The 19,299-nt window shown below is 41.8% G+C and overlaps 1 protein-coding gene across 2 annotated transcripts in view; it reads right to left on the bottom strand.

The window, feature by feature from the left end:
• The window catches only part of SLC17A8 (solute carrier family 17 member 8), a 50,193-nt gene extending 32,074 nt beyond the window's left edge, over nucleotides 1–18,119 (bottom strand). For both annotated transcript variants that reach the window (XM_068560843.1, XM_068560844.1), the window contains exon 1: nucleotides 18,019–18,119. In XM_068560843.1, coding sequence (XP_068416944.1) covers nucleotides 18,019–18,119 — 101 coding nt within the window. The remainder of the gene's footprint in view (nucleotides 1–18,018) is intronic.
• Nucleotides 18,120–19,299: the final 1,180 nt, after the last annotated feature.

Below are 19,299 nucleotides of genomic sequence, written 5' to 3'. Positions count from 1 at the left end.
AAGCCCAAGTCCAGAGTTTGTGTCCTCAACAATATGCTTGGGACTTCCCTGGTGACGCAGTGGTTAAGAATCCGCCTGCCAATGCAGGGGACATGGGTTCGAGCCCTGGTCCGGGAAGATCCCACATGCCGTGGAGCAACTAAGCCCATGTGCCACAACTACTGAGCCTGCACTCTAGAGCCTGCGAGCCACAACTACTGAGCCTGCATGCCACAACTACTGAAGCCCGTGCACCTAGAGCCCGTGCTCGGCAACAAAGAGAAGCCACCACACTGAGAAGCCCGCGCACCACAACGAAGAGTAGCCCTCATTCACCGCAACTAGAGAAAGCCCACGCACAGCAACGAAGACCCAACCCAGCCAAAAATAAATAAATAAAATAAATAAATTTATTAAAAAAAAATATATGCTTTACTGAACTTCCTGCTGAAAGAGTATCCATAGACTTCATCCACATTGCATGACCCAGCTAACTATTATGTTTGACCTTAATTTTAATGTCACTTGAAGCTTGCTAGAAAGATATACAGTAGAAAATTAATGCAGATGTTTTTCTTTCTTCCTCTTTTTCTAAGTCTTAATAAAATACTAGATGGAGGTAGGGAGACACATTTCCTATCACAGCACACAACCAACTGGTTGTGTATCCTTTCTTCCTTAGGTGGTTCTTCTAAGGAGGAGATTTTCTGACAATTTTTAACCAGATGGTAGGATTTCTCACTGAGTTCTATAAATTCAGATTATGGTATGTCTATTACAGTAAATTTACTCTCTTCTTTAAAGAAAAGAGTAATTGGGCAAACTGAACACAATCTGTCAATTATAAAAGGAGCTGTATGCATCCTCTCACATATTGTAACCCTTCTGAGGATGCCCAATTAAGTTCCAAGTCTTTGTAAAAATAAGCAAAGCTTATACGTTTTCCTGAGTATCATATTCACTAATAGCTAATACAGACCAGACTGAAACACAAATAATTTGCCCACCAATTCACAGAAGAGATAGTCTTGGTAGCTTTTTATGACTCAAGCAAATGAGGTTAAAGCACATGTAGAGAGAAGCAAATGTACTGGATTTAATTCAGTTCATCAAATATTTATTGAGTGCCTACTGTGTGTCAGGCACTGTGCTGAGTGTTAGGGAACAATAAAGAAGGGGACATGGTCTCTGCCTTTCTTCAGTTCTTAGGCTGTTTGGGAAGAAAGACACATACACAAGCAGCTATATTTGCTGGATGATGTAGGTTTTGTTGAAATCAAGGTGAAGAGCAATAGTAAAACAGGAAAAGAGCTTTCATTTTCAGTGTGTGAACTCAGAGTGGTAGCTTAATAAATGTGCAAGAATATGGAAGTAATCAGAAGAGAACTTCAGCAACCTCCCTGTGTACCTATCTACCTACCTGCATTTATGCTAATTTGTTCTACCTTTTTTCTATGGTTGTCCATGCATCTAGCTAAGGCCAACCTCTCTCCCTGGACACTAGATCTCATCGCCTCTCATCTACTCAAGGAAATCCCTACCCCCATACTTAATCAATTATTTTTCCTCTCTACTAGATCATTCTTATTGTCTACAAATATGCTCTTATTTGTCCCACATTAACATTTGAAGTAAAAACACTTTCTCTTTCAGCTACTCCCCTATTTCTCACCTTCCTTTTATAAAAAAAAAATTGGAAGTCACTGTCTTCACTTCCCTTTGTCTCATTCTCTCTTGGACCCACTCCAACGAGGTATCCCCCAACCTGTCCACCAAAACTGTTCTTCTTAAGGTCATCAATGCCCTCTATGTGGCTCAACCCAAAGGCTATTTTCAGTCCTCATCTATTCAACCTATCAGCATCACTTGACACTACTGATTACTCTTTCTTCCTTGACTACTTTGTTTCCTTCACAGAAACCACACTCACTTGGTGTTCCTCCTAATTCCCTGACCACTCCTTCTGTTTTATCCCTTAAGCTGATTCCCTACTTCCTCAACCTGTAAACACTTGGATATCCAGGACTCAGTTCATAGATCTCTTTTGTTTTCTATCTATACTTTCTGGGTGACCTCACTCTGCCTCTGGGCTACAGATACCATGCATATGCTGACAGATCCCAATTTTCATATCTAGACTTACTTGACATCTTCTTAGACACACGATCAGCATCTCAAACTTAACATATCCAAACTGAGTTCCCCTAAAAGAAATTAATTCCTGAAGTCTTTCCCATCCCAAGTAATGACAAGTTTTTTCCTTTGGTTGCTCAGGCAAAAAACTTGGTGACGTCCTGGATGCATTTCTTCTCCAATCTATGTCCAGTCTAGAAACCAGTGTCCCTTAGTTTTAATTTTTACTCTTCTTTTTACTTAGCTGTGTGACTTTGGCCTAGTTAACGTCTCTGGGCTTCAGTTTTCTCATCTGTAACCTAAGAATTATAATAGTTTCTTCTTCATGGGATTGTTCTTAGGATTGTCATAAGTGAATTATTATATTAGATCATTTAGAACAGAACTTGACACATGTGAAAACTCAATATATGCCAGCTATTTTTATTACATTAATCCTCATAACCATTCAATGAGCCCACTCTGCTGGGCTGAGCATTAATGCCATTTATTGCCATTTATATTGATGTCTAAGAGTTATTTGGATCATAAAACTGTTTATAATGTGCAGCCCCAGTGGTCATCATGAATTTCTGGCATCAGAACATATATAATTTGAATAGCATGGAAAACTGATGCTCTAATATTGATACATTATTATAATAATATTAATATTCACTAAAACATAGATAATATATAACAACTACACTAATATTTGTATGAAGCAAATTCAGTTCTTTCCCTCTGCCCTTTCCTCTCCCTACACTTTCATATAATGATCTTATTCTATGGTTAGAACAGCTCAGTGAGACAGGAAATCTAATGCTTCCATTTGACACAAATTATAACTGTAGTTCAGAAAGCAAGAGTGGGTTGGCCAAGACCACAGAGCCAGTAGAGGGTAGGGGCAAGATGTGGAGCCTTTCTCCTGCCTGTCCGGCCAAGTTCCCTTTCATGTGAGTTTCCCAGCTCACCAGGCTGTGTTCTGTCTCAGTGATCTTCCTGAGTCACCTTGTCATCTCTTACTTTGTAGCCCAGTCACCACGGATGACCCAGTAGAGGAGAATATTTAAGAGAAAGGGCTCTGGAATGAGAGAAGCTGAATGCTGTTTCACCCCTGTGCCAGTTTTGTGACTTTGGCTCTAAGTTACTTGACCACTTTAAGCCACAGTATTCTGGTATTAGTTTGCCAGAGCTGCCATATCAAAGTACCACAGACTGAGTGGTTTAAACAACAAAACTTTATTTTCTCACTGTTCTGGAGGCCAGAAGTCCAAGATTAAGGTATTGCCAAGCTTCCTTCTGAAGCTTCATTCCTTGGCTTGTAGATGTCTATCTTGTCCTTGTATTTTCACATCATCTTCCCTCTGTGTATATCTGTGTCCCTCTGTGTCCAAATTTCCTCTTCTTATAAGGACACCAGTCACATGGATTAGGGTCCAAACTAATTATCTCATTTTAATGTAATTGCCTCTCTAAAGACCCTATCTCCAAATACATATTCCTCACCAGGGATTAGATGAAGGCTGGGGACTGCAATTCTTGGGATACTAACTTCAAATTTCATCTGCTGCTGTTTTTATATATATGGTAAGAACTTATTTACTGTGTAGTGTGTTTAAACATTTAAGTTTTATGAGCTAGTTCCTCCTTTAGAAGCTGACTATTCAACTTGTTCACTTTTTCCTTTTTTATAATAATTATCAGGTTATAAAAATAAGTTTATACTTTTGTGTTTTATCTGAAAGTAAGAAGCAGAAAAACTGCCTATATTTGCATAACATGGCGATAAGTATCAATACTTCAGTGTAATTCCTTCCTATCTTTATTATTAAAAATAAATAAACTGTTTTCCAACACACACACAAAGAAACGTACCAGGAATTAGGACTTCAACATACAAATTTGGGGGGGACACAATTCAGTTCATAACAATCGCCATCTCTAAAATGGGCTAGTGATCATAGCTATCTCATAAGGTTGTTTTAATGATTAAATGATAATGATGCATGTAAATTATTTAGTGCAGTGCCTGGTACATAAAAGATCTTTCTATTAATACATGGTGAGTAGTATTATTATTGCTATTAATAAAATTGTTACCATTCACAAGCTTAGCATCTCTCTATATGCATGCAGATGCTTTGGATGAAAAGTAATACAGACTAACATTCTCAGGCACTGTGGGGTCTTGAGGAGTTTAACTGAAGACAGACCCAGCTGCTGTGCTCTGAGTGCACCAGGGCTTTGACTCGAGGACCACACTGTCACAGGCTGCTCTCCAGCAAGCACTGAGCATAGCAGTGATTTAAGGCAGACCCTTTCCTGCAAGAGGCAGGACTCCCCAGTGGCCTTGCCAAAACTTCCTAGTACCGTGGTGGAGTCTGAGACTCTTCCTACCTAAACTTTCTTCTTTCCCTCTCTCTTATGCAGATACCGTGGTGGTCTGAATGCTCTCCCAGGCTCCCATAGCTCCTTCCCCTTTTCCCTCAATAAATCCCTTGTGCATCTATTCCAGTTTTAGCATCTGCTTCTTAGAGGACCTGAACCAACACAAGCACCCTCTGAGTGCATGGTGCCACCTGGGATGTCCTAAGAGCTTCCAGAGGGAGGACACAACAGCATGGGGGTAGATTTCCTTCAGTTTCAGTTTCTCTTGCCTGAAGTGTCAGCTGAGTCACCAGGCTTCACGTGACCATGGGACCAGGAATGAGCATGGGTCAACCACTAGAGGAAGTTCCAGAGTTGTTTGTGACTCCTTTGCACATCCTGGGTGTGGCAGGAGGGGCACCCCTATATCAACTGAAACTTCACTTCCACCACAGTTAGATTTGGTTTGTTTTAAAAACAGAAAAATGGTGAGACATAACTTGTACAGCCAATTTGCTCAGAGAGGAAGATTCCGAACTACCTCACCCTGCTTAATAGAACAAACCGGGCTTTGTGGCAGTCAGCTAACCCAGGTTTGATCGCCAGCTCTGCCACATATATACTAGCTGTGTGACTTTGGGCAAGTAGCTTGGCCTTTCTGAATCTCACATTTCCTCATCTGTAAAATGAATATAATATTTATCTCACAGAGCTGTTGTTAAGATTAAATGAGCCTACACTACCAAGAGGAAAATATTACCACCAGTAAATGAGTAGGTATTGCTTCAATGTTAGGGACTGTACCATCCCTGATGCTGCCTAAATGTTTTATACTTTTCCTCTATTAGTGCACTTATCACATGGAGTTAGTTATTTGTTGTCATCAGCACAGTAGGTGTGGAGTAAATATGTGTTGATTTGAGAACATGAATGAATGAAGTTCTCTCCAATAGACTGTGAGCATGTTGAGGGCAGGAGCCATTTCTTCCTCATCTTTATTCCTAGGGCTCATCATGGTGCCTGGACACATGAATCCTTAGTCAACTGAATGGAACTGAGGGATCAATTTTGGGCATCACTCCTGACTTACAGCTTTTACAGACAGAGGTAAGCATCTATTCATCCCTGCCCAGTGACAAGTTATTTTTTTTTAAAGGGGTTTGGGGTTAAAAGAATAAATGAGAAAAGGGAACTCCCTTCTTTTTTTTTTTTTTTTTTAATTTATTTATTTATTTGATTTATGGCTGTGTTGGGTCTTCGTTTCTGTGCTAGGGCTTTCTCTGGTTGCGGCGAGCGGGGGCCCCTCTTCATCGCGGTGCGCGGGCCTCTCAGTATCGCGGCCTCTCTTGTTGCGGAGCACAGGCTCCAGACGCGCAGGCTCAGTAATTGTGGCTCACGGGCCCAGCTGCTCCGCGGCATGTGGGATCTTCCCAGACCAGGGCTCGAACCCGTGTCCCCTGCATTGGCAGGCGGATTCTTAACCACTGCGCCACCAGGGAAGCCCCGGGAACTCCCTTCTTAAGAAGTAGAGGACTTCAGTCATACATAAGTGCTGCTTATCATATTTGGTTTCCTATTGATGTTTGCCTGCAGCTGGTCTTTTAGATCAGAGAATCTTCATTCTTTCTAGGGTGACATTCATCGTTGCTGTTTCTCCAAATACAGATAGCTGCAGTCTGTGGGCTGAGCTGCTGGCTCTTTATATACTAGACAAGTACAGGCCCAAGGTTCACAAAAACAACTGTCCAGTAAACAATCAAGCCCCAGGAGTATAACTGCTTAAGATATGCTAACTGGCCTTTAAGTACCTGCACACCTATACTTCCAATTCAAATGTTCCAGTAATCATGGAGATTTGGTTTTGTTTTGCAGGTAATGAGTTCCATACATGGAGCACAAATTGAGTAGAACTTAAGATCATTTTATGACTTTAAAAAATTTATTTACTTACTCTTTTTCTTTTTAAGGTTTTTTTTTTTTGATGTGGACCATTTTAAAAGTCTTTATTAAATTTGTTACAATATTGCTTCTGTTTTATGTTTTGTTTTTTTGGCCACAAGGCATGTGGGATCTTAGCTCCCTGACAAGGGATCAAACCTGGACGCCCTGCCTTGGAAGGTGAAGTCTCAACCACTGGACCACGAGGGAAGTCCCTTTATTTACTTAAATCCTAACCCCCAGCACCTCAGAATGTGACTGTATTTGGAGAAAGGGCCTTTAAAGAGGTAATTAACATTAAATAAGGGCCCATATGGGTGGGCCCTAATCCAATATGACTTGTGTCATTACAAGAGGAGGAAACCTGGACACACAGAGAGACACCAGGAGAGCACATCACCAGAGTAAAGGTCCTGTGAGGACACAGAAAGAAGGCAGCCATCTACAAGCCAAGAGGAGAGGCCTCAGGGGAAACCAAGCCTGCCAACACCTTGATTTTGGAGTTCCAGCTTCCAAAACTGTGAGAAAATAAGTTTCTACCCAGTCTGTGGTACTTTGTTTTGGCAACCAGAGCAGACGAATACAGTATTCTAATTTGCCTCCCAAAGGCTCACATTTACATCAGATTGTTTTTCACATAATCATCGAGTCGCTACTCTACTGGAAGAAGGAAGGAAGTTGAAGGATATTGACTACCTTCTACACTGCAGGCACCCCATAAGAGAGAGAGAGGGAGAGATCTTCAAAACAATCTTGAGAAGTAGGATTTATCCCCATCTTACAGCTCAGAAGACCAAAACTCAAAAAACAAACAAACAAAAAACCTTGCCCAGGAATCACCCAGTTGCAGTGGGTGAGGTGAAAACATAATCCAGATTTGATATCAAGCCTGCTCCTACATAGGAACTAATCAGAAAGCACCTTAAAAATATTAAGTGCGTCACCTAAATAGATATTTTTTAAAGGTTCTAGAGAAGCAATACTGAAGAGGGATTAAGAGAAATACTGTATGATATCACTTACATGTGGAATCTAAAAAATACAACAAACTAGTGAATAAAACAAAAAAGAAGCAGACTCACGGATATAGAGAACAAACTAGTAGTTCCAGTGGGGAGAGGGAAAGGGGGAGGGGAAATATAGGGGTAGAGGGAAAGAAGGGATATTATGGGATTATATGAAATCATGTGTGTGAAAGTTTTGAAAATTATAAAGCACAGTAGAATTTAAAGAATCTTCCATTTAATTAAAAACATCAATTAAAAAAAAGAGACAGAACATGCTCTGTAGTCAGGCAGTCCTGGTCCAATGCTGAGTCTGGTATTTATTAGCTGTGTAACCTTGAGCAAGTTACTTAACCTATCTGAGCCTCAGTTCCATGAATGGAGGATAGAACTATTGTGAGCACTAAATAAGATAAAGTTTATAAAGCACTTGATAAATAATCAATAAATGGAAACTTAAAGAAAGGAGGAGGGACTTAAAGTCTGACTCCCAGAGCTAGGTTAGGATTTGAAATAGGATCTCATCAGTGTGGCTTTCAGTGCTCCAGATTCCAAGGATCTCAAGAAAATGCACCTGGTCAACTCCCACCCAGCCAATACTCTCACAGTACCTGTTTTGGTGTATTTTTTAAAGATATTATTTGCCTCTTCCAGTAGACTATAAAATCATAAAGTCAGGAACCAAGTATCCCTAGTACCCAGCATAGTTTCACAGATTTTGAGGTGTTAACCTCTGCTGTTTTTGTTTTCCTCCTGGAATTTCACCCTTTCCTGTCCCCTCATAAAAGGAGAGAGTCAGTGCTCCTTACCCAATCAGGGAACGATAAGAAGGGGATAAAGATGGCGGAGCAGGAGGATGTGGAACTCGCCCCCCACCCCTACCCTATCCCATGAACACGTCAAAAATACATCTACGTGTGGAACAATTCTCACTGGAAACTGGCAGAAAGACTCCTATACAACCAAGGCTGAAAGAAAGATCCACATAGGATCAAGTAGGAAGGGAAGAGAAGTGATCAAGTCAAGACCTGTGACCCAGGGAGGGGACTCAGAGGAAAAGTGAGATCACACAGGCAGACATATTGGGCGCCCCAGTCCTGGAGTCCAACACAGGGAAGACAAGTCTTCTTGGCTGGTTGGAGGTCCGGTGGGAAAATGGACAGCAGGGAAAATAGACTTAGACTCTATGCTATCTTATTCCAAAAGCCTAAGCTACAGTGATAAAGCAACAGCCCAATGGCCATATCTGGCCCATAGACATGTTTTTTGTGCGGTATGATGCATGTATAGAGTTGTTGTTTTTTTTTTTTCCAGAACTTGGATTAATTGCCAGAGTTTAAAAGTCAGGAGATTGCTCCAAAAACAAACAAACAGACAAAAACGCTTGGATTTCTGGCTTATTTTGAAAACTGAAAATCTGGAATTATTAGGTCCACATTCTCTCATGGCTATAATTGACTCTCCTTTTAACTACAGTCCCCACCACTGTTTATTGTCACCCCAACACTGAGCTCAGTTGCCATTTAACATTACACTAGCACTGTTGCTTTCCTTAAAGTTAAGAGGAAAGGAAAACATCTTTTGTACTCATATCTCTATCAGAAGAAGAAAAATAAAAACTAGACTATGAACAATCATAAGAAGTAGACAGCCATCATTTATGGTTGCCCAATGTCTAACTGCCACTTGATATTTTGAGCTCTGCCTTACCAGCAGAGAAAACTACTTTTCCTATGCTCTCCTGTAGCTGTGATGTTAGCTATGATGTGGACTCTGCCAAATCAGAAGTGTGTGTGTGAGATTTAGGTGCCAAAGGAAGTAACAAGAGGAGGATGCAGTATGCAGGGGAAATGGCAATGCAGATGGTGACACATGCAATGGTGGAGGCAGCTGCTTCCTCTGTGACTCTGTGGCAGAATTCTGGAACATAGTTAGAACCTAGAGACAAGCATTGGTAGTGGCTTTGTTTTATCTAGAACATTCTAGTGATATGATATAATATGTTCTCTGTTGCCTTTTTACTGCAGGTAGAGTGTCCAGATCTGGTCCTCCCAAGGAATCTGAAAGCATACTAATATGCTTTACTAAATTTCATTCCACCTTAGCTAGAGTGGATTCTCTTGACTGCAACTAAGAACTTTGAATGATACCGCATAGTTCTTTGTGGAAGTAGAGACTATTTCTGTGTGTTGACATCTAAAATGTGTCTTTGTCATAAAATACAATGTGGCCTGCTTCACTCTATAGGTATTGAGCCTATGGTCCTAGCACTAACCTTGAAGAAGCGCTTAGAGGACTTGGTTATTGTAAAGATATTTGTGGGAAATTGGGGAAAGAGAAAATAAGCCCTAGATAAGGAAATCTACTGCCAGACTAGGAGAAGGTAAGAGATGGTTAGAGGGGCTTCCCTGGTGGCGCAGTGGTTGAGAGTCTGCCTGCCAGTGCAGAGGGCATGGGTTTGGGCCCTGGTCTGGGAGGATCCCGCGTGCCGCGGGGCGGCTGGGCCCGTGAGCCAAAATTACTGAGTCTGCGCGTCTGGAGTCTGTGCTCCGCAGCGGGAGAGGCCGCGATGATGAGAGGCCCGTGCACCATGATGAAAAGTGGCCCCCGCTTGCCGCAGCTGGGGAGGGCCCTCGCGCGGAAACGGGGACTCAACACAGCCATAAATAAATGAGTAAATAAATAAATAAATAAATAAATAAATAAATAAATAAATAAAAAGAGATGGTTAGAAGAGAGAGGCTAAGGGTCTAAAAGCTGAAGGGTCCTGTGCCCTGCTGCTTGGAAAGACCCCTAAGGTGGGGAGTCCTTAAGAGAATGTCGTTCTAGGAAGCAAACCCTAAGAATGAGATCTTAGAGTTTGATAGCTCACTAACTGGTTGGGAGTGAGGACCCCAACACTGGTGGTAGGTGAGTGTTGATAGTTCCCAGTATGTGGTACCAGTGCGAATGCTAAGACTTTCAGCTGTGGTGAACTGGGCTGGGATACAGGTGGAAGGGGTTGCAGTGGTTCATGCAATATCTCTGGTACTTGGGAGGTATAGGAGAAATAGCAATTTCTCCACAGAGTTGAGTGGCTATTTTTTTTTTTTCCACTTTTTAATTTATTTACAGTGAGTGGCTATTGTTAAATGCCACTGATGCTCTGAAGAAAGAAAATAACAGGATTGGGGCAATCAATTACCAATTTAAAAGAGAAAGGGAACATCTGTCACTTCCTTGTCAGCCTTTAAAGAGACCCTCATCTCCTGCAGTTGGAGAGCAGACATAACTGAAGATCAGGCACAAGACTTCATTGTAAAAATGGCAGAATCCCCTCTGGGTGTGGGCTGGATTTAGTGACTTGCTTCCAAAGAATAGAGTAGGGAAAGAGAAGAAACCTGGCAAACACTTCCTTAACCAAGCAATCAAGGTTAGGATCACTAGTGATAAGTTATGTTGATACAACGTACCCCTCCCCCATATGATGTGATGAGAAAGGCATTTCACCTTTGCAGTGTTCTTCCTAAAAACTCACAATCCTAGTCTAATCATGAGAGAAATATCAGACAACTCAAACTGAGGAACATTCAACAAAATACCCAACCAGTATTCCTCAAAACCATCCAAGTCACAAAAAACAAGAAAAGGCTGAGAAAGAGTCACAGATCAGAGGAGACATGATGACTAAGAGCAATGTGGTATCCTGGATTGGATCCTGGAACAGGAAAAAAGACATTAATGGAAAAACTAATGAAATTTTAATGAAGTGTTGGAGTTGAATTAGTAATGTACCAATGTTGGTGTCTTAGTTTTGACAACCGTTCCATAATAATGTAAGATGTTAATATTAGAGGAAACCAAGTAAGGAGTAAATAGAAAATCTCTGTACTATATTTGCAACTTTTCTGTGAATCTAAAATTATTCCAAAACAAAAGTTTAGTTTTAAAAAAATAGCAGAACTCCAGAGAAGGTGGAATTCTGAGGCTGGGGAGGTCTCTTACACCCAAGCTGAGATCCTGATAAGAAATGGGACCCTAAGAACTTGGAATGCTAGGATACCTGAGTGCTGGGTTAAAGGGTAGATGCACTTGAACATCTAAAGCCCTAGATTCCTCTGAACCCTCTGGACCTGCAGACGCAGCCACGCTTCTTTTTGGAAGACAGATGTCCCTCCTCCTTTTACTTGAAAACTAGCCTCAGACGGAGCAGGTGATTTATGAGATGACGCTGATGCTCTTCAAGATCTGCTCCCACCTCCCTTTCTGACCGCCAGACTGATAATTAGCACCGAGTCCCAGGCTGGGAAAGATTAGGCAAATATTGGGTGTGCCTGTCAATGGAGGGAGGGGTTATACACCTACAAACTAGCAGGATCTGACTAACATTTCCCAGCAGGAAGCAGGAAAGTATGCCTGGGAATGGATTCTGAGGGAGATGTAGGGGCAATAAAATTGGATAAGGGAGAGTTTGTCAATATGAAGGTTAGGTTGAATTATGTTGCCCTCAAAGCATAAGTTCAAGTCCTAACTTCTGATACCTGTGAACCCGACCTTACTTGGAAATGGGTTGTTTGAAGATGTAATCAAGTTAAGACAAGGTCACACTGGATTACTGTAGACCCTAATCCAATGACTGGTGTCCCTATAAAAAGAAGGAGCTTTGAACACACAGACAGAGAAACCCAGGAGGAGAAGGCCATTTGACCACAGACGCGAGACTGGAGTGATGTGTCTACAAGCTGAGGAAGGCCAAGGATTCACCAGCAACCACCAGAAGTGAGGCAGAGGCAAAGATGAATCCTCCTTCAGAGCCTTCAGAGAGAGCATGGCCCTGCTGACAGCTTGAGTCTGGGCTTCCAGAACTGTGAGAGAATAACTTGAAGCCACCAAGTTTGTGGTGTTTTGTTACAGCAGCCCTAGGAAACTAATGCAGGGGGCATTCCCCCATGACACAGGATTTAACATCCTGGCAAAGGCCAAGAAAATGATTCTAATGAGCTCTTAGTGTGGCTCTCGGAACCTTAGACAAAGTAGAGATGCCAAGAGGAGGCTGATGACTTTAAAAATATAATTGTGCATTAATTTCTAGTAATCAGTGCATTGTGGTCAGAGATTAGGGCCGCTATGATTTTTTAAATAACTTGAGAGCTTCTTGTGGTTCAGTAACTGAGAAGAGCACATCTTTGAAGTAGATTTGACTATCAGTGACTTCCTCCTTTCAGTTTGACCATGAGTGAATTCCCCCTGTGAATAAGAACCCGAGGAAGCCAATTTATGGCAAAGGAGGTATAGCAGAGGTACATGACAATGGGATCCACTGGCTCTACCACATACCCTACACCTTCCAGGAGCTGGCCACCTGCCAGAGCAGGTGCCAGCTCTTAAAGAAGCAGCTGAGGCATCAGCTTAGAGATAAATCTCTGTGAGGATAGGGTGCTACCCTTCTGGATGCAGTATATTCCATAAACCAACAGTTACTGTATGGTACTCTGCCCCCAATAGGTAGAATACATGGGTCTGAGAAACAAGGGGTTAGAAACAGGGGTGGCCCCACTCACCATCATTCCCAGTAACCCACTTGAGGGCTACCTCATCTCTTCAACTTTAGGCTCTGTGGATCCAGAAGTCCTAATCCCGAAGAAGAATTCTTCCACTTGGGAATACAATGAAAATCCCATTAAGTATATGGCTATGACTGCTGCCCAGTCATGTTGGGGTCCTCACACCAAGAGCAAAAGGGAAGGCCAGGGGTCACCACTGTAGCAAGGGAAATTGATCCTGATCCTCAGGATGCGTTAGGACCGTTGCTTCATCACAGGAGCAAGAAGACATATGTTTGGCATTCAGGGCATCCACTAAGACATCTCCCGATACTGCCTTGTCCAGTGTAACTCAAATACAGCAACCATAACTGGTAAGGGTATGTTAACCAGGAGTTTTGATCCCTCAGGGATTGAGGACTGGATCAACCCACAAGGCAAGTTAACAGAAGGGAGGGGACTTGAGAACGGGTGGGAAGGAGGGACCAACCAGAGCAAAGAGAGCTAGTGCATCCCACCAACTCTTCTCCTGAAGGTTCCTCAGGAATTATGACCACAGGGTCGTGGAGAAGCTGTACCTGGATGGAGTGAATTGAATGTGAGAAGCAAGTGGATCTGTATGGTGCAATGAGTGGGCTGTAGTGCACAGCCCAGGTCCCTTTTCTCAAGCCAGCACACTTCTAGAGCTGCTAGTCTCTTGCAACTGCTCGCTTCTTAGGAGAACTGCCCACCACTACATGGCCTCCATTATAAACCTCCATCCCTGCCGGGGTACCCACAGTCAATGACTGACTGATGCAGAGACATAAAAGATTGGTCCCTTTGCTCAAAGGGACAACCCAGTGCCAGTTATGCCCCAGAGCTTTCCACTGTGACCTGGCCCCTGTGCGTTACCTGAGATCACATCTTTGCTTCGTTTTCTCCTTTCCTATCCTGCTTTACTCCCTCTCTCCCAATTTTTCCAGGAAGAGCTCTCTCTCAATAAATCACATCCAGACACATGCACCCCAATGTTCACTGCAGCACTATTTACAATAGCCAGGTCATGGAAGCAACCTAAATGTCCATCAACAGAGGAATGGATTAAGAAGATGTGATACATATATACAATGGAATATTACTCAGCCATGAAAAGGAACGAAAGTGGGTCATTTGTAGAGCCGTGGATGGACCTAGAGACTGTCATACCGAGTGAAGTAAGTCATAAAGAGAAAAACAAATATTGTATATTAACACACATATGTAGAATCTAGAAAAATGGAATAGATGATCTTATTTGCAAAGCAGAAATAAAGACACAGACGTAGAGAACAAACGTATGGATACCAAGGGGGAAGGGGGGGGTGGCATGAATTGGGATTGACATACACACATTATTGATGCTATGTATAAAATAGATAACTAATGAGAACCTACTGTAAAGCACAGGGAATTCTACTCTATACTATGTGGTGACCTAAATGGGAAGGAAATCCAAAAAAGAGGGGATATATATATACATATAGCTGATTCACTTCACTGTATAGTATAAACTAACACAACATTGTAAAGCAACTATACTCCCGTAAAAATTAATTCAAAGGAAAATACAAAAGCTGGCACAGGAACGGGTCCAGGGAGCTCCAGTAAGAGTGCAGAGTGTGGCTGGAGTGGGGTGAGGCAGGCAGTGAAGGTCAGAGATGAAGTCAGATTTCTCAAAGTCCTACAGATCATGTAGGACCTTGAAGGCTATTGAAAGGACAATGGCTTTCACTCTGAGTGAGGTGGGAAACTGGGTGGGGGGGAGGCGTTAGTGGTGAGCAGGGGAGAGATGCTATCTGTTTTAATAGAATCACCCTGACGGCAACCATGGGAGCAAGTTGCCTGAGGTTGTGCAGGCAGAAAGTAAATGATGTCACGGCAATTGGAATCCAGGATCACCTGATCTCAGAGCCTGGTCTCACACACTAGCCTTTGTCTATGGAGCAGATAGTGCATGGCTGGTACATACATTCAATACACAACCGCTGAATGCTGAAGATGTACACAATACAGGGATTGGTACCATCACTTTAAAGGGGAGATATGAACACCTAAAAGGAGACCAGACTCTCGCTCAGTCTCCCTTGGGGAAAGCCTTCCATACTATAACTAATTAGAATAAAAGCCCATGCTTGCCTGAAGATCCAGAGGTTGCTGGCTACTTTGCAGCCCAAGTAAGTCCCTAAGCCTAAGTGAGTGGTTAAGTTTCAAGACGGCAAGTGGGCAGACCGGACAGTTGATTAGAGTGCAGCATAGTGTAATGATTAAGAATGGTGGGCAGAAATGTCTGGTCTGAAACCCAGCTCTGCCACTTATAAGCTGTGGGCAATTTACTTAACCTCTCTGTGTCTCTGTTTTCTCATCTGTAAAACCGTGATTATAATCGACCCTACCTCACAGGATTGTTAATAGAATTAAATAATTTTACGGTACCTGGAACATACTAAGTGTTCATTATTATCATTTATTACACATAAGCAATTAGAGGGTACTCATATTATCATCTAAGTTGAAAAAAATCTGTATATCAGTTTTTGGACATTAATTTCCAAATGTAATGCTGTCTATCTGTTCCAATACTGGATGATAAGTGAATGCATCATCTTTCTTCCTACATTTGAAAAATATTATTGTACCTTTAGCTGATGAATTGTTCAGCTGCTTCTTATCAATGACTGTTCTCCAGAAAGATTAATAATGCCTGGCTCTAATCAGCCCCATGTGCAAACTTCAGATGCTTTCCTGTGCATTTGCCACTCCCCTGACCAAGAGGAACACTCCGTGATTAAAAAACATCTAAAAATTCCATCTAGATGATGATCTCAGCCTTAAACATTATTAGACATTTATGATTTATACTGATTGCTAAGTTAGAAAGTCGGGATTTCTAACTTCCCAATGTTCCTGCCCCTTACAAAACAGAAAACAGTTCTTTAAGGTCTTTTTTTTTTTTTTTTTTTTTTTTTTCACATTGGATTCCGTCAACTGGTTTTATGTAAAAATCAATGAGGAGAGGGAATGTCCATTACATGCCAGGCTCTGGGCAAGGCACTTTATATATAATTATCTTATAGACTTGAGGTTAACACCAAGTGCGCGGCAGAGCTGTTTTTGCTGGAGGAGCCCTAATTCTGGAGCGCTGCTCAAAGACCACTAGAGCTGAGGATCCGTCAACTTAGATCGACGGTCAATTAATGCCTTTTTTTCCCCTTCCTTGCCAATCGTGTCTCTCTAGGGATCCGTGAAAGAAGAGGTGCGAGCTTGGCTTTATTTATTCTAAAAACATTCATTCTACAATTATGACAACAATGATAGTATCTAGCATTCATTTAGTGTATTCTCTATCTCCAGAACTGTGTTAGCTGCTTTTCTATTGTTCCATGATGCAGTTCTGAGGAAACTCTTCAGAGTCCTAGACATATAACTTAATTTGGGGTTGAGGTCACACAACTTGGAAATTACTAATTTTGTTATATCCCTAAGTAAACCAATCTGGTAAACAAAAGGATCTTCAAGTTTGGATTATCCAATCAAACACAGTAAAACCAGCATTTAGGATAAGTCCCTTACTGAAAAAAGTGATTAAATTTTAAAAAACAAAGTTGGAAAAGAACACTCCGAAGTACTTTTGGTTGAGTATTTTATAAACTAAGGCACAGAGTTTGGTGATTGTAATGGTGACTAGTCCAAAGTCGTGGTTTTTATTCCTGACTTTGTCGGATGCCTTTGTCATCACTTGAATATGCCAATTAAGCCACTGTGCCTTCCTTTCACATTTTTAATCAAATGAACACCACCATAAGATGTTACCTGGGAGTGCTCAATGGAAGGATAAAACACTCTTAAAAGAATAGGTTATTGTAATCATTTCCTATGTTTGGCTGGTTTATCCTGCTGTCACTGAGGTAGGTTTTCGTCTATACATGATAATTCAGTGTAGTTCTGATGGAAAGTTTTTTGTTTTTAATTACCAAAATAATAAGGTGCCCAACCCAGTTCTCCTGCTAAGCTCATCAAGAGTGATACAATGGAAAATTTAACACTGACAGGAGCCCCTGTGTTATAAAATACAAGAAGTGGAATGAATCTCAGTGTGCCTAGAAATAGTCCTTCAAATGCTGGTTTTTAAATTTAAGAGAAAACATAGATAGAAAAGTTAAAAGGAGATGCTAGGTGGCATTTTTCACTCACCAGGATTAGAAATAATCATAAAAAACTTATCAAGGATATTTTCACATTTATTTATGTCAGAGAGATTAAAGGAGTCATTTTACCTTGCACATAAGGACTGCTTATTAATTCATCTATAAGACCTAGGAAGGCATTTACTATGTCTACTTTTAAAAATCACAAATTAAAATATCACATCATTTCATTCATTTATGGCAAACTCTCTTCCAATGGTAATATATTTTACTTTTTAAAAAAAGATTTATTTTTTGGTTTGGACAAAAACATTCAATTCAATGATAGTACTTAACACTTTCCCACTTAATCATGTAAGATTTTCTGCTTTAAATACTAATTTTTTAAGTTACTTTCTTCACACCATTGTGTAATTATCTTTCTCTTTGAAAACCACCCAATCAAGAACCACTTTATATAGTTTATATTACAAGCTACACAATTTGCAAATACCTAATTTTCATTTATAGTGAAAAATGAAGTGAAAAATTCTTAAAAATTATTTCAGCTCAGAGCATAACCATATAAAGTGGTTCCTGATTTTGTTATTAGTACTGAATTAACATGAAATATTATCTCCCTAAATCTTTTCTAATTCAATGCCAAACACACAATAATGCAATATTACCATCTCCAATAAGTGCTAATCCTACTGTATAAGCAGAATGTTTGTCTGGATGTTTTCCTAATTCAACCTTATCATTTTGATGCATCTTTTCCTCTAGGCACATAGTCTGTTGGAGCGAGAAGGGGCTCCAGAAGCCCTTTAATCTGACCCACTCACTCCTTTTTTAAATGTGGCTTTAAAAACATGAGGCAAACTCTTTCAAACACCAGAAATGTGAAGCTACTCAGAAAGAAACCTAAAGTTTGCATTCAAACTTTACCTTTGTAAAATCCCCAACGAATCTCCCACAGCATTCTTCACTCCTTCCTTTCCAGGTTTCAAAATTTTTTCTTTGAAGGTATCAAATGCTTTAAAAGGCATTTTGAAAAGGGGGTATCTCCAAGCCGTCAACAGTCAGTCTCGGAAATTGTCATCCTTTCTCATTTCCAGCGTGGGGACCACTCTGCTTTCCTCGATGAACACCTGGAAGTCAGTTCTCATACAGGTGACTACTTAAAATCAAAAAGAAGATGAAACCCAGCCCAGATCTTTCAAGATGAGACAACACCCCCTGCCAAAAAAAAGAGAGGCCAAGTGGTGTGTCACTGGGAATTCGGCCCCTCTCAGCTCCCAGCTCAGCAGCAGCCTGTGGTGCTGTCTCAGGCAGCCACTCTCAGGCTGAGCGCAGCCCGGCTCGTGCCCTGGGCTGCAGCTGGAGAAGCTAAAGTGGGCTCCAGCCCACGAGGTGTCCCGAGACCAGCGACAGCGTCTGCAGCCTATCTCCAGCCCCTCCTGCTGCTTCGGACCACATTCGCCTCCTGGCTCACTCGGCTCAGCTGTGGCTTTCCCTGAGTGATCCTTTCCAAGGTGATGCCATAGTAACCAGGACAATACCTGCCCCTTGGTCGCTGGGACTTTTAATGCGCTCTCAGCCAGAGCAGGCACCCAGGGCGAAGTGTGTGAAACATTCACAGGTCCTCTGCTTTTCTGAGGTCTGGCCCCTAAGACAGGCTCTCAGCGACCACATTATGGCCTCTTATGCCTCTCGAGGGAGACGTGAAACACTTTTTCTGTGAGACACCAGTATGGATGTGGTCCTTGGAGGAACACTTGCACTCGAGGAGGCTAAATGCAAAACCCAGGCCACAAACCTCTAGGAGGGCATTTATCTGCCCCTGATCAACAGAGCAGGATCACTCAAGGTGTGGTGTGTAAGTGCCACGGGGACCACGGAACTGAACATGACCGAGCGGGTCCTGGAACCTGCTTAGTGCTCTTCATCCTCAGGATAAGTCTAAATTCTTTATCATGGCACACAAGGCCCTCTGTGGGACTCCAGCCTTGTTTCTTGTCACTCTGCTCTGTATGTCAGCTTTTCACAGAATTCAGCAAGCTCCCTATCACCTCTGAGGTTTACTCAGACTGTAGCCTCTGTCTGGATAACTCTCCTCACCCTTCATCTGGGAAATGTCAAGGGATTCTTAAGTCTCACAGAGATATCACTTCCTCTAGAAACCCTCCTACACAAGGTTAGGTATCCCTCCTCTGTGCCCCCAAATCA

The sequence above is a fragment of the Eschrichtius robustus genome, chromosome 13, assembly GCF_028021215.1.
Source record: "Eschrichtius robustus isolate mEscRob2 chromosome 13, mEscRob2.pri, whole genome shotgun sequence".
NCBI classification, from domain to species: domain Eukaryota; kingdom Metazoa; phylum Chordata; class Mammalia; order Artiodactyla; family Eschrichtiidae; genus Eschrichtius; species Eschrichtius robustus.
Note: the sequence above shows the minus strand (reverse complement) of the source record. Positions and strands in the feature narration are given on the sequence as shown.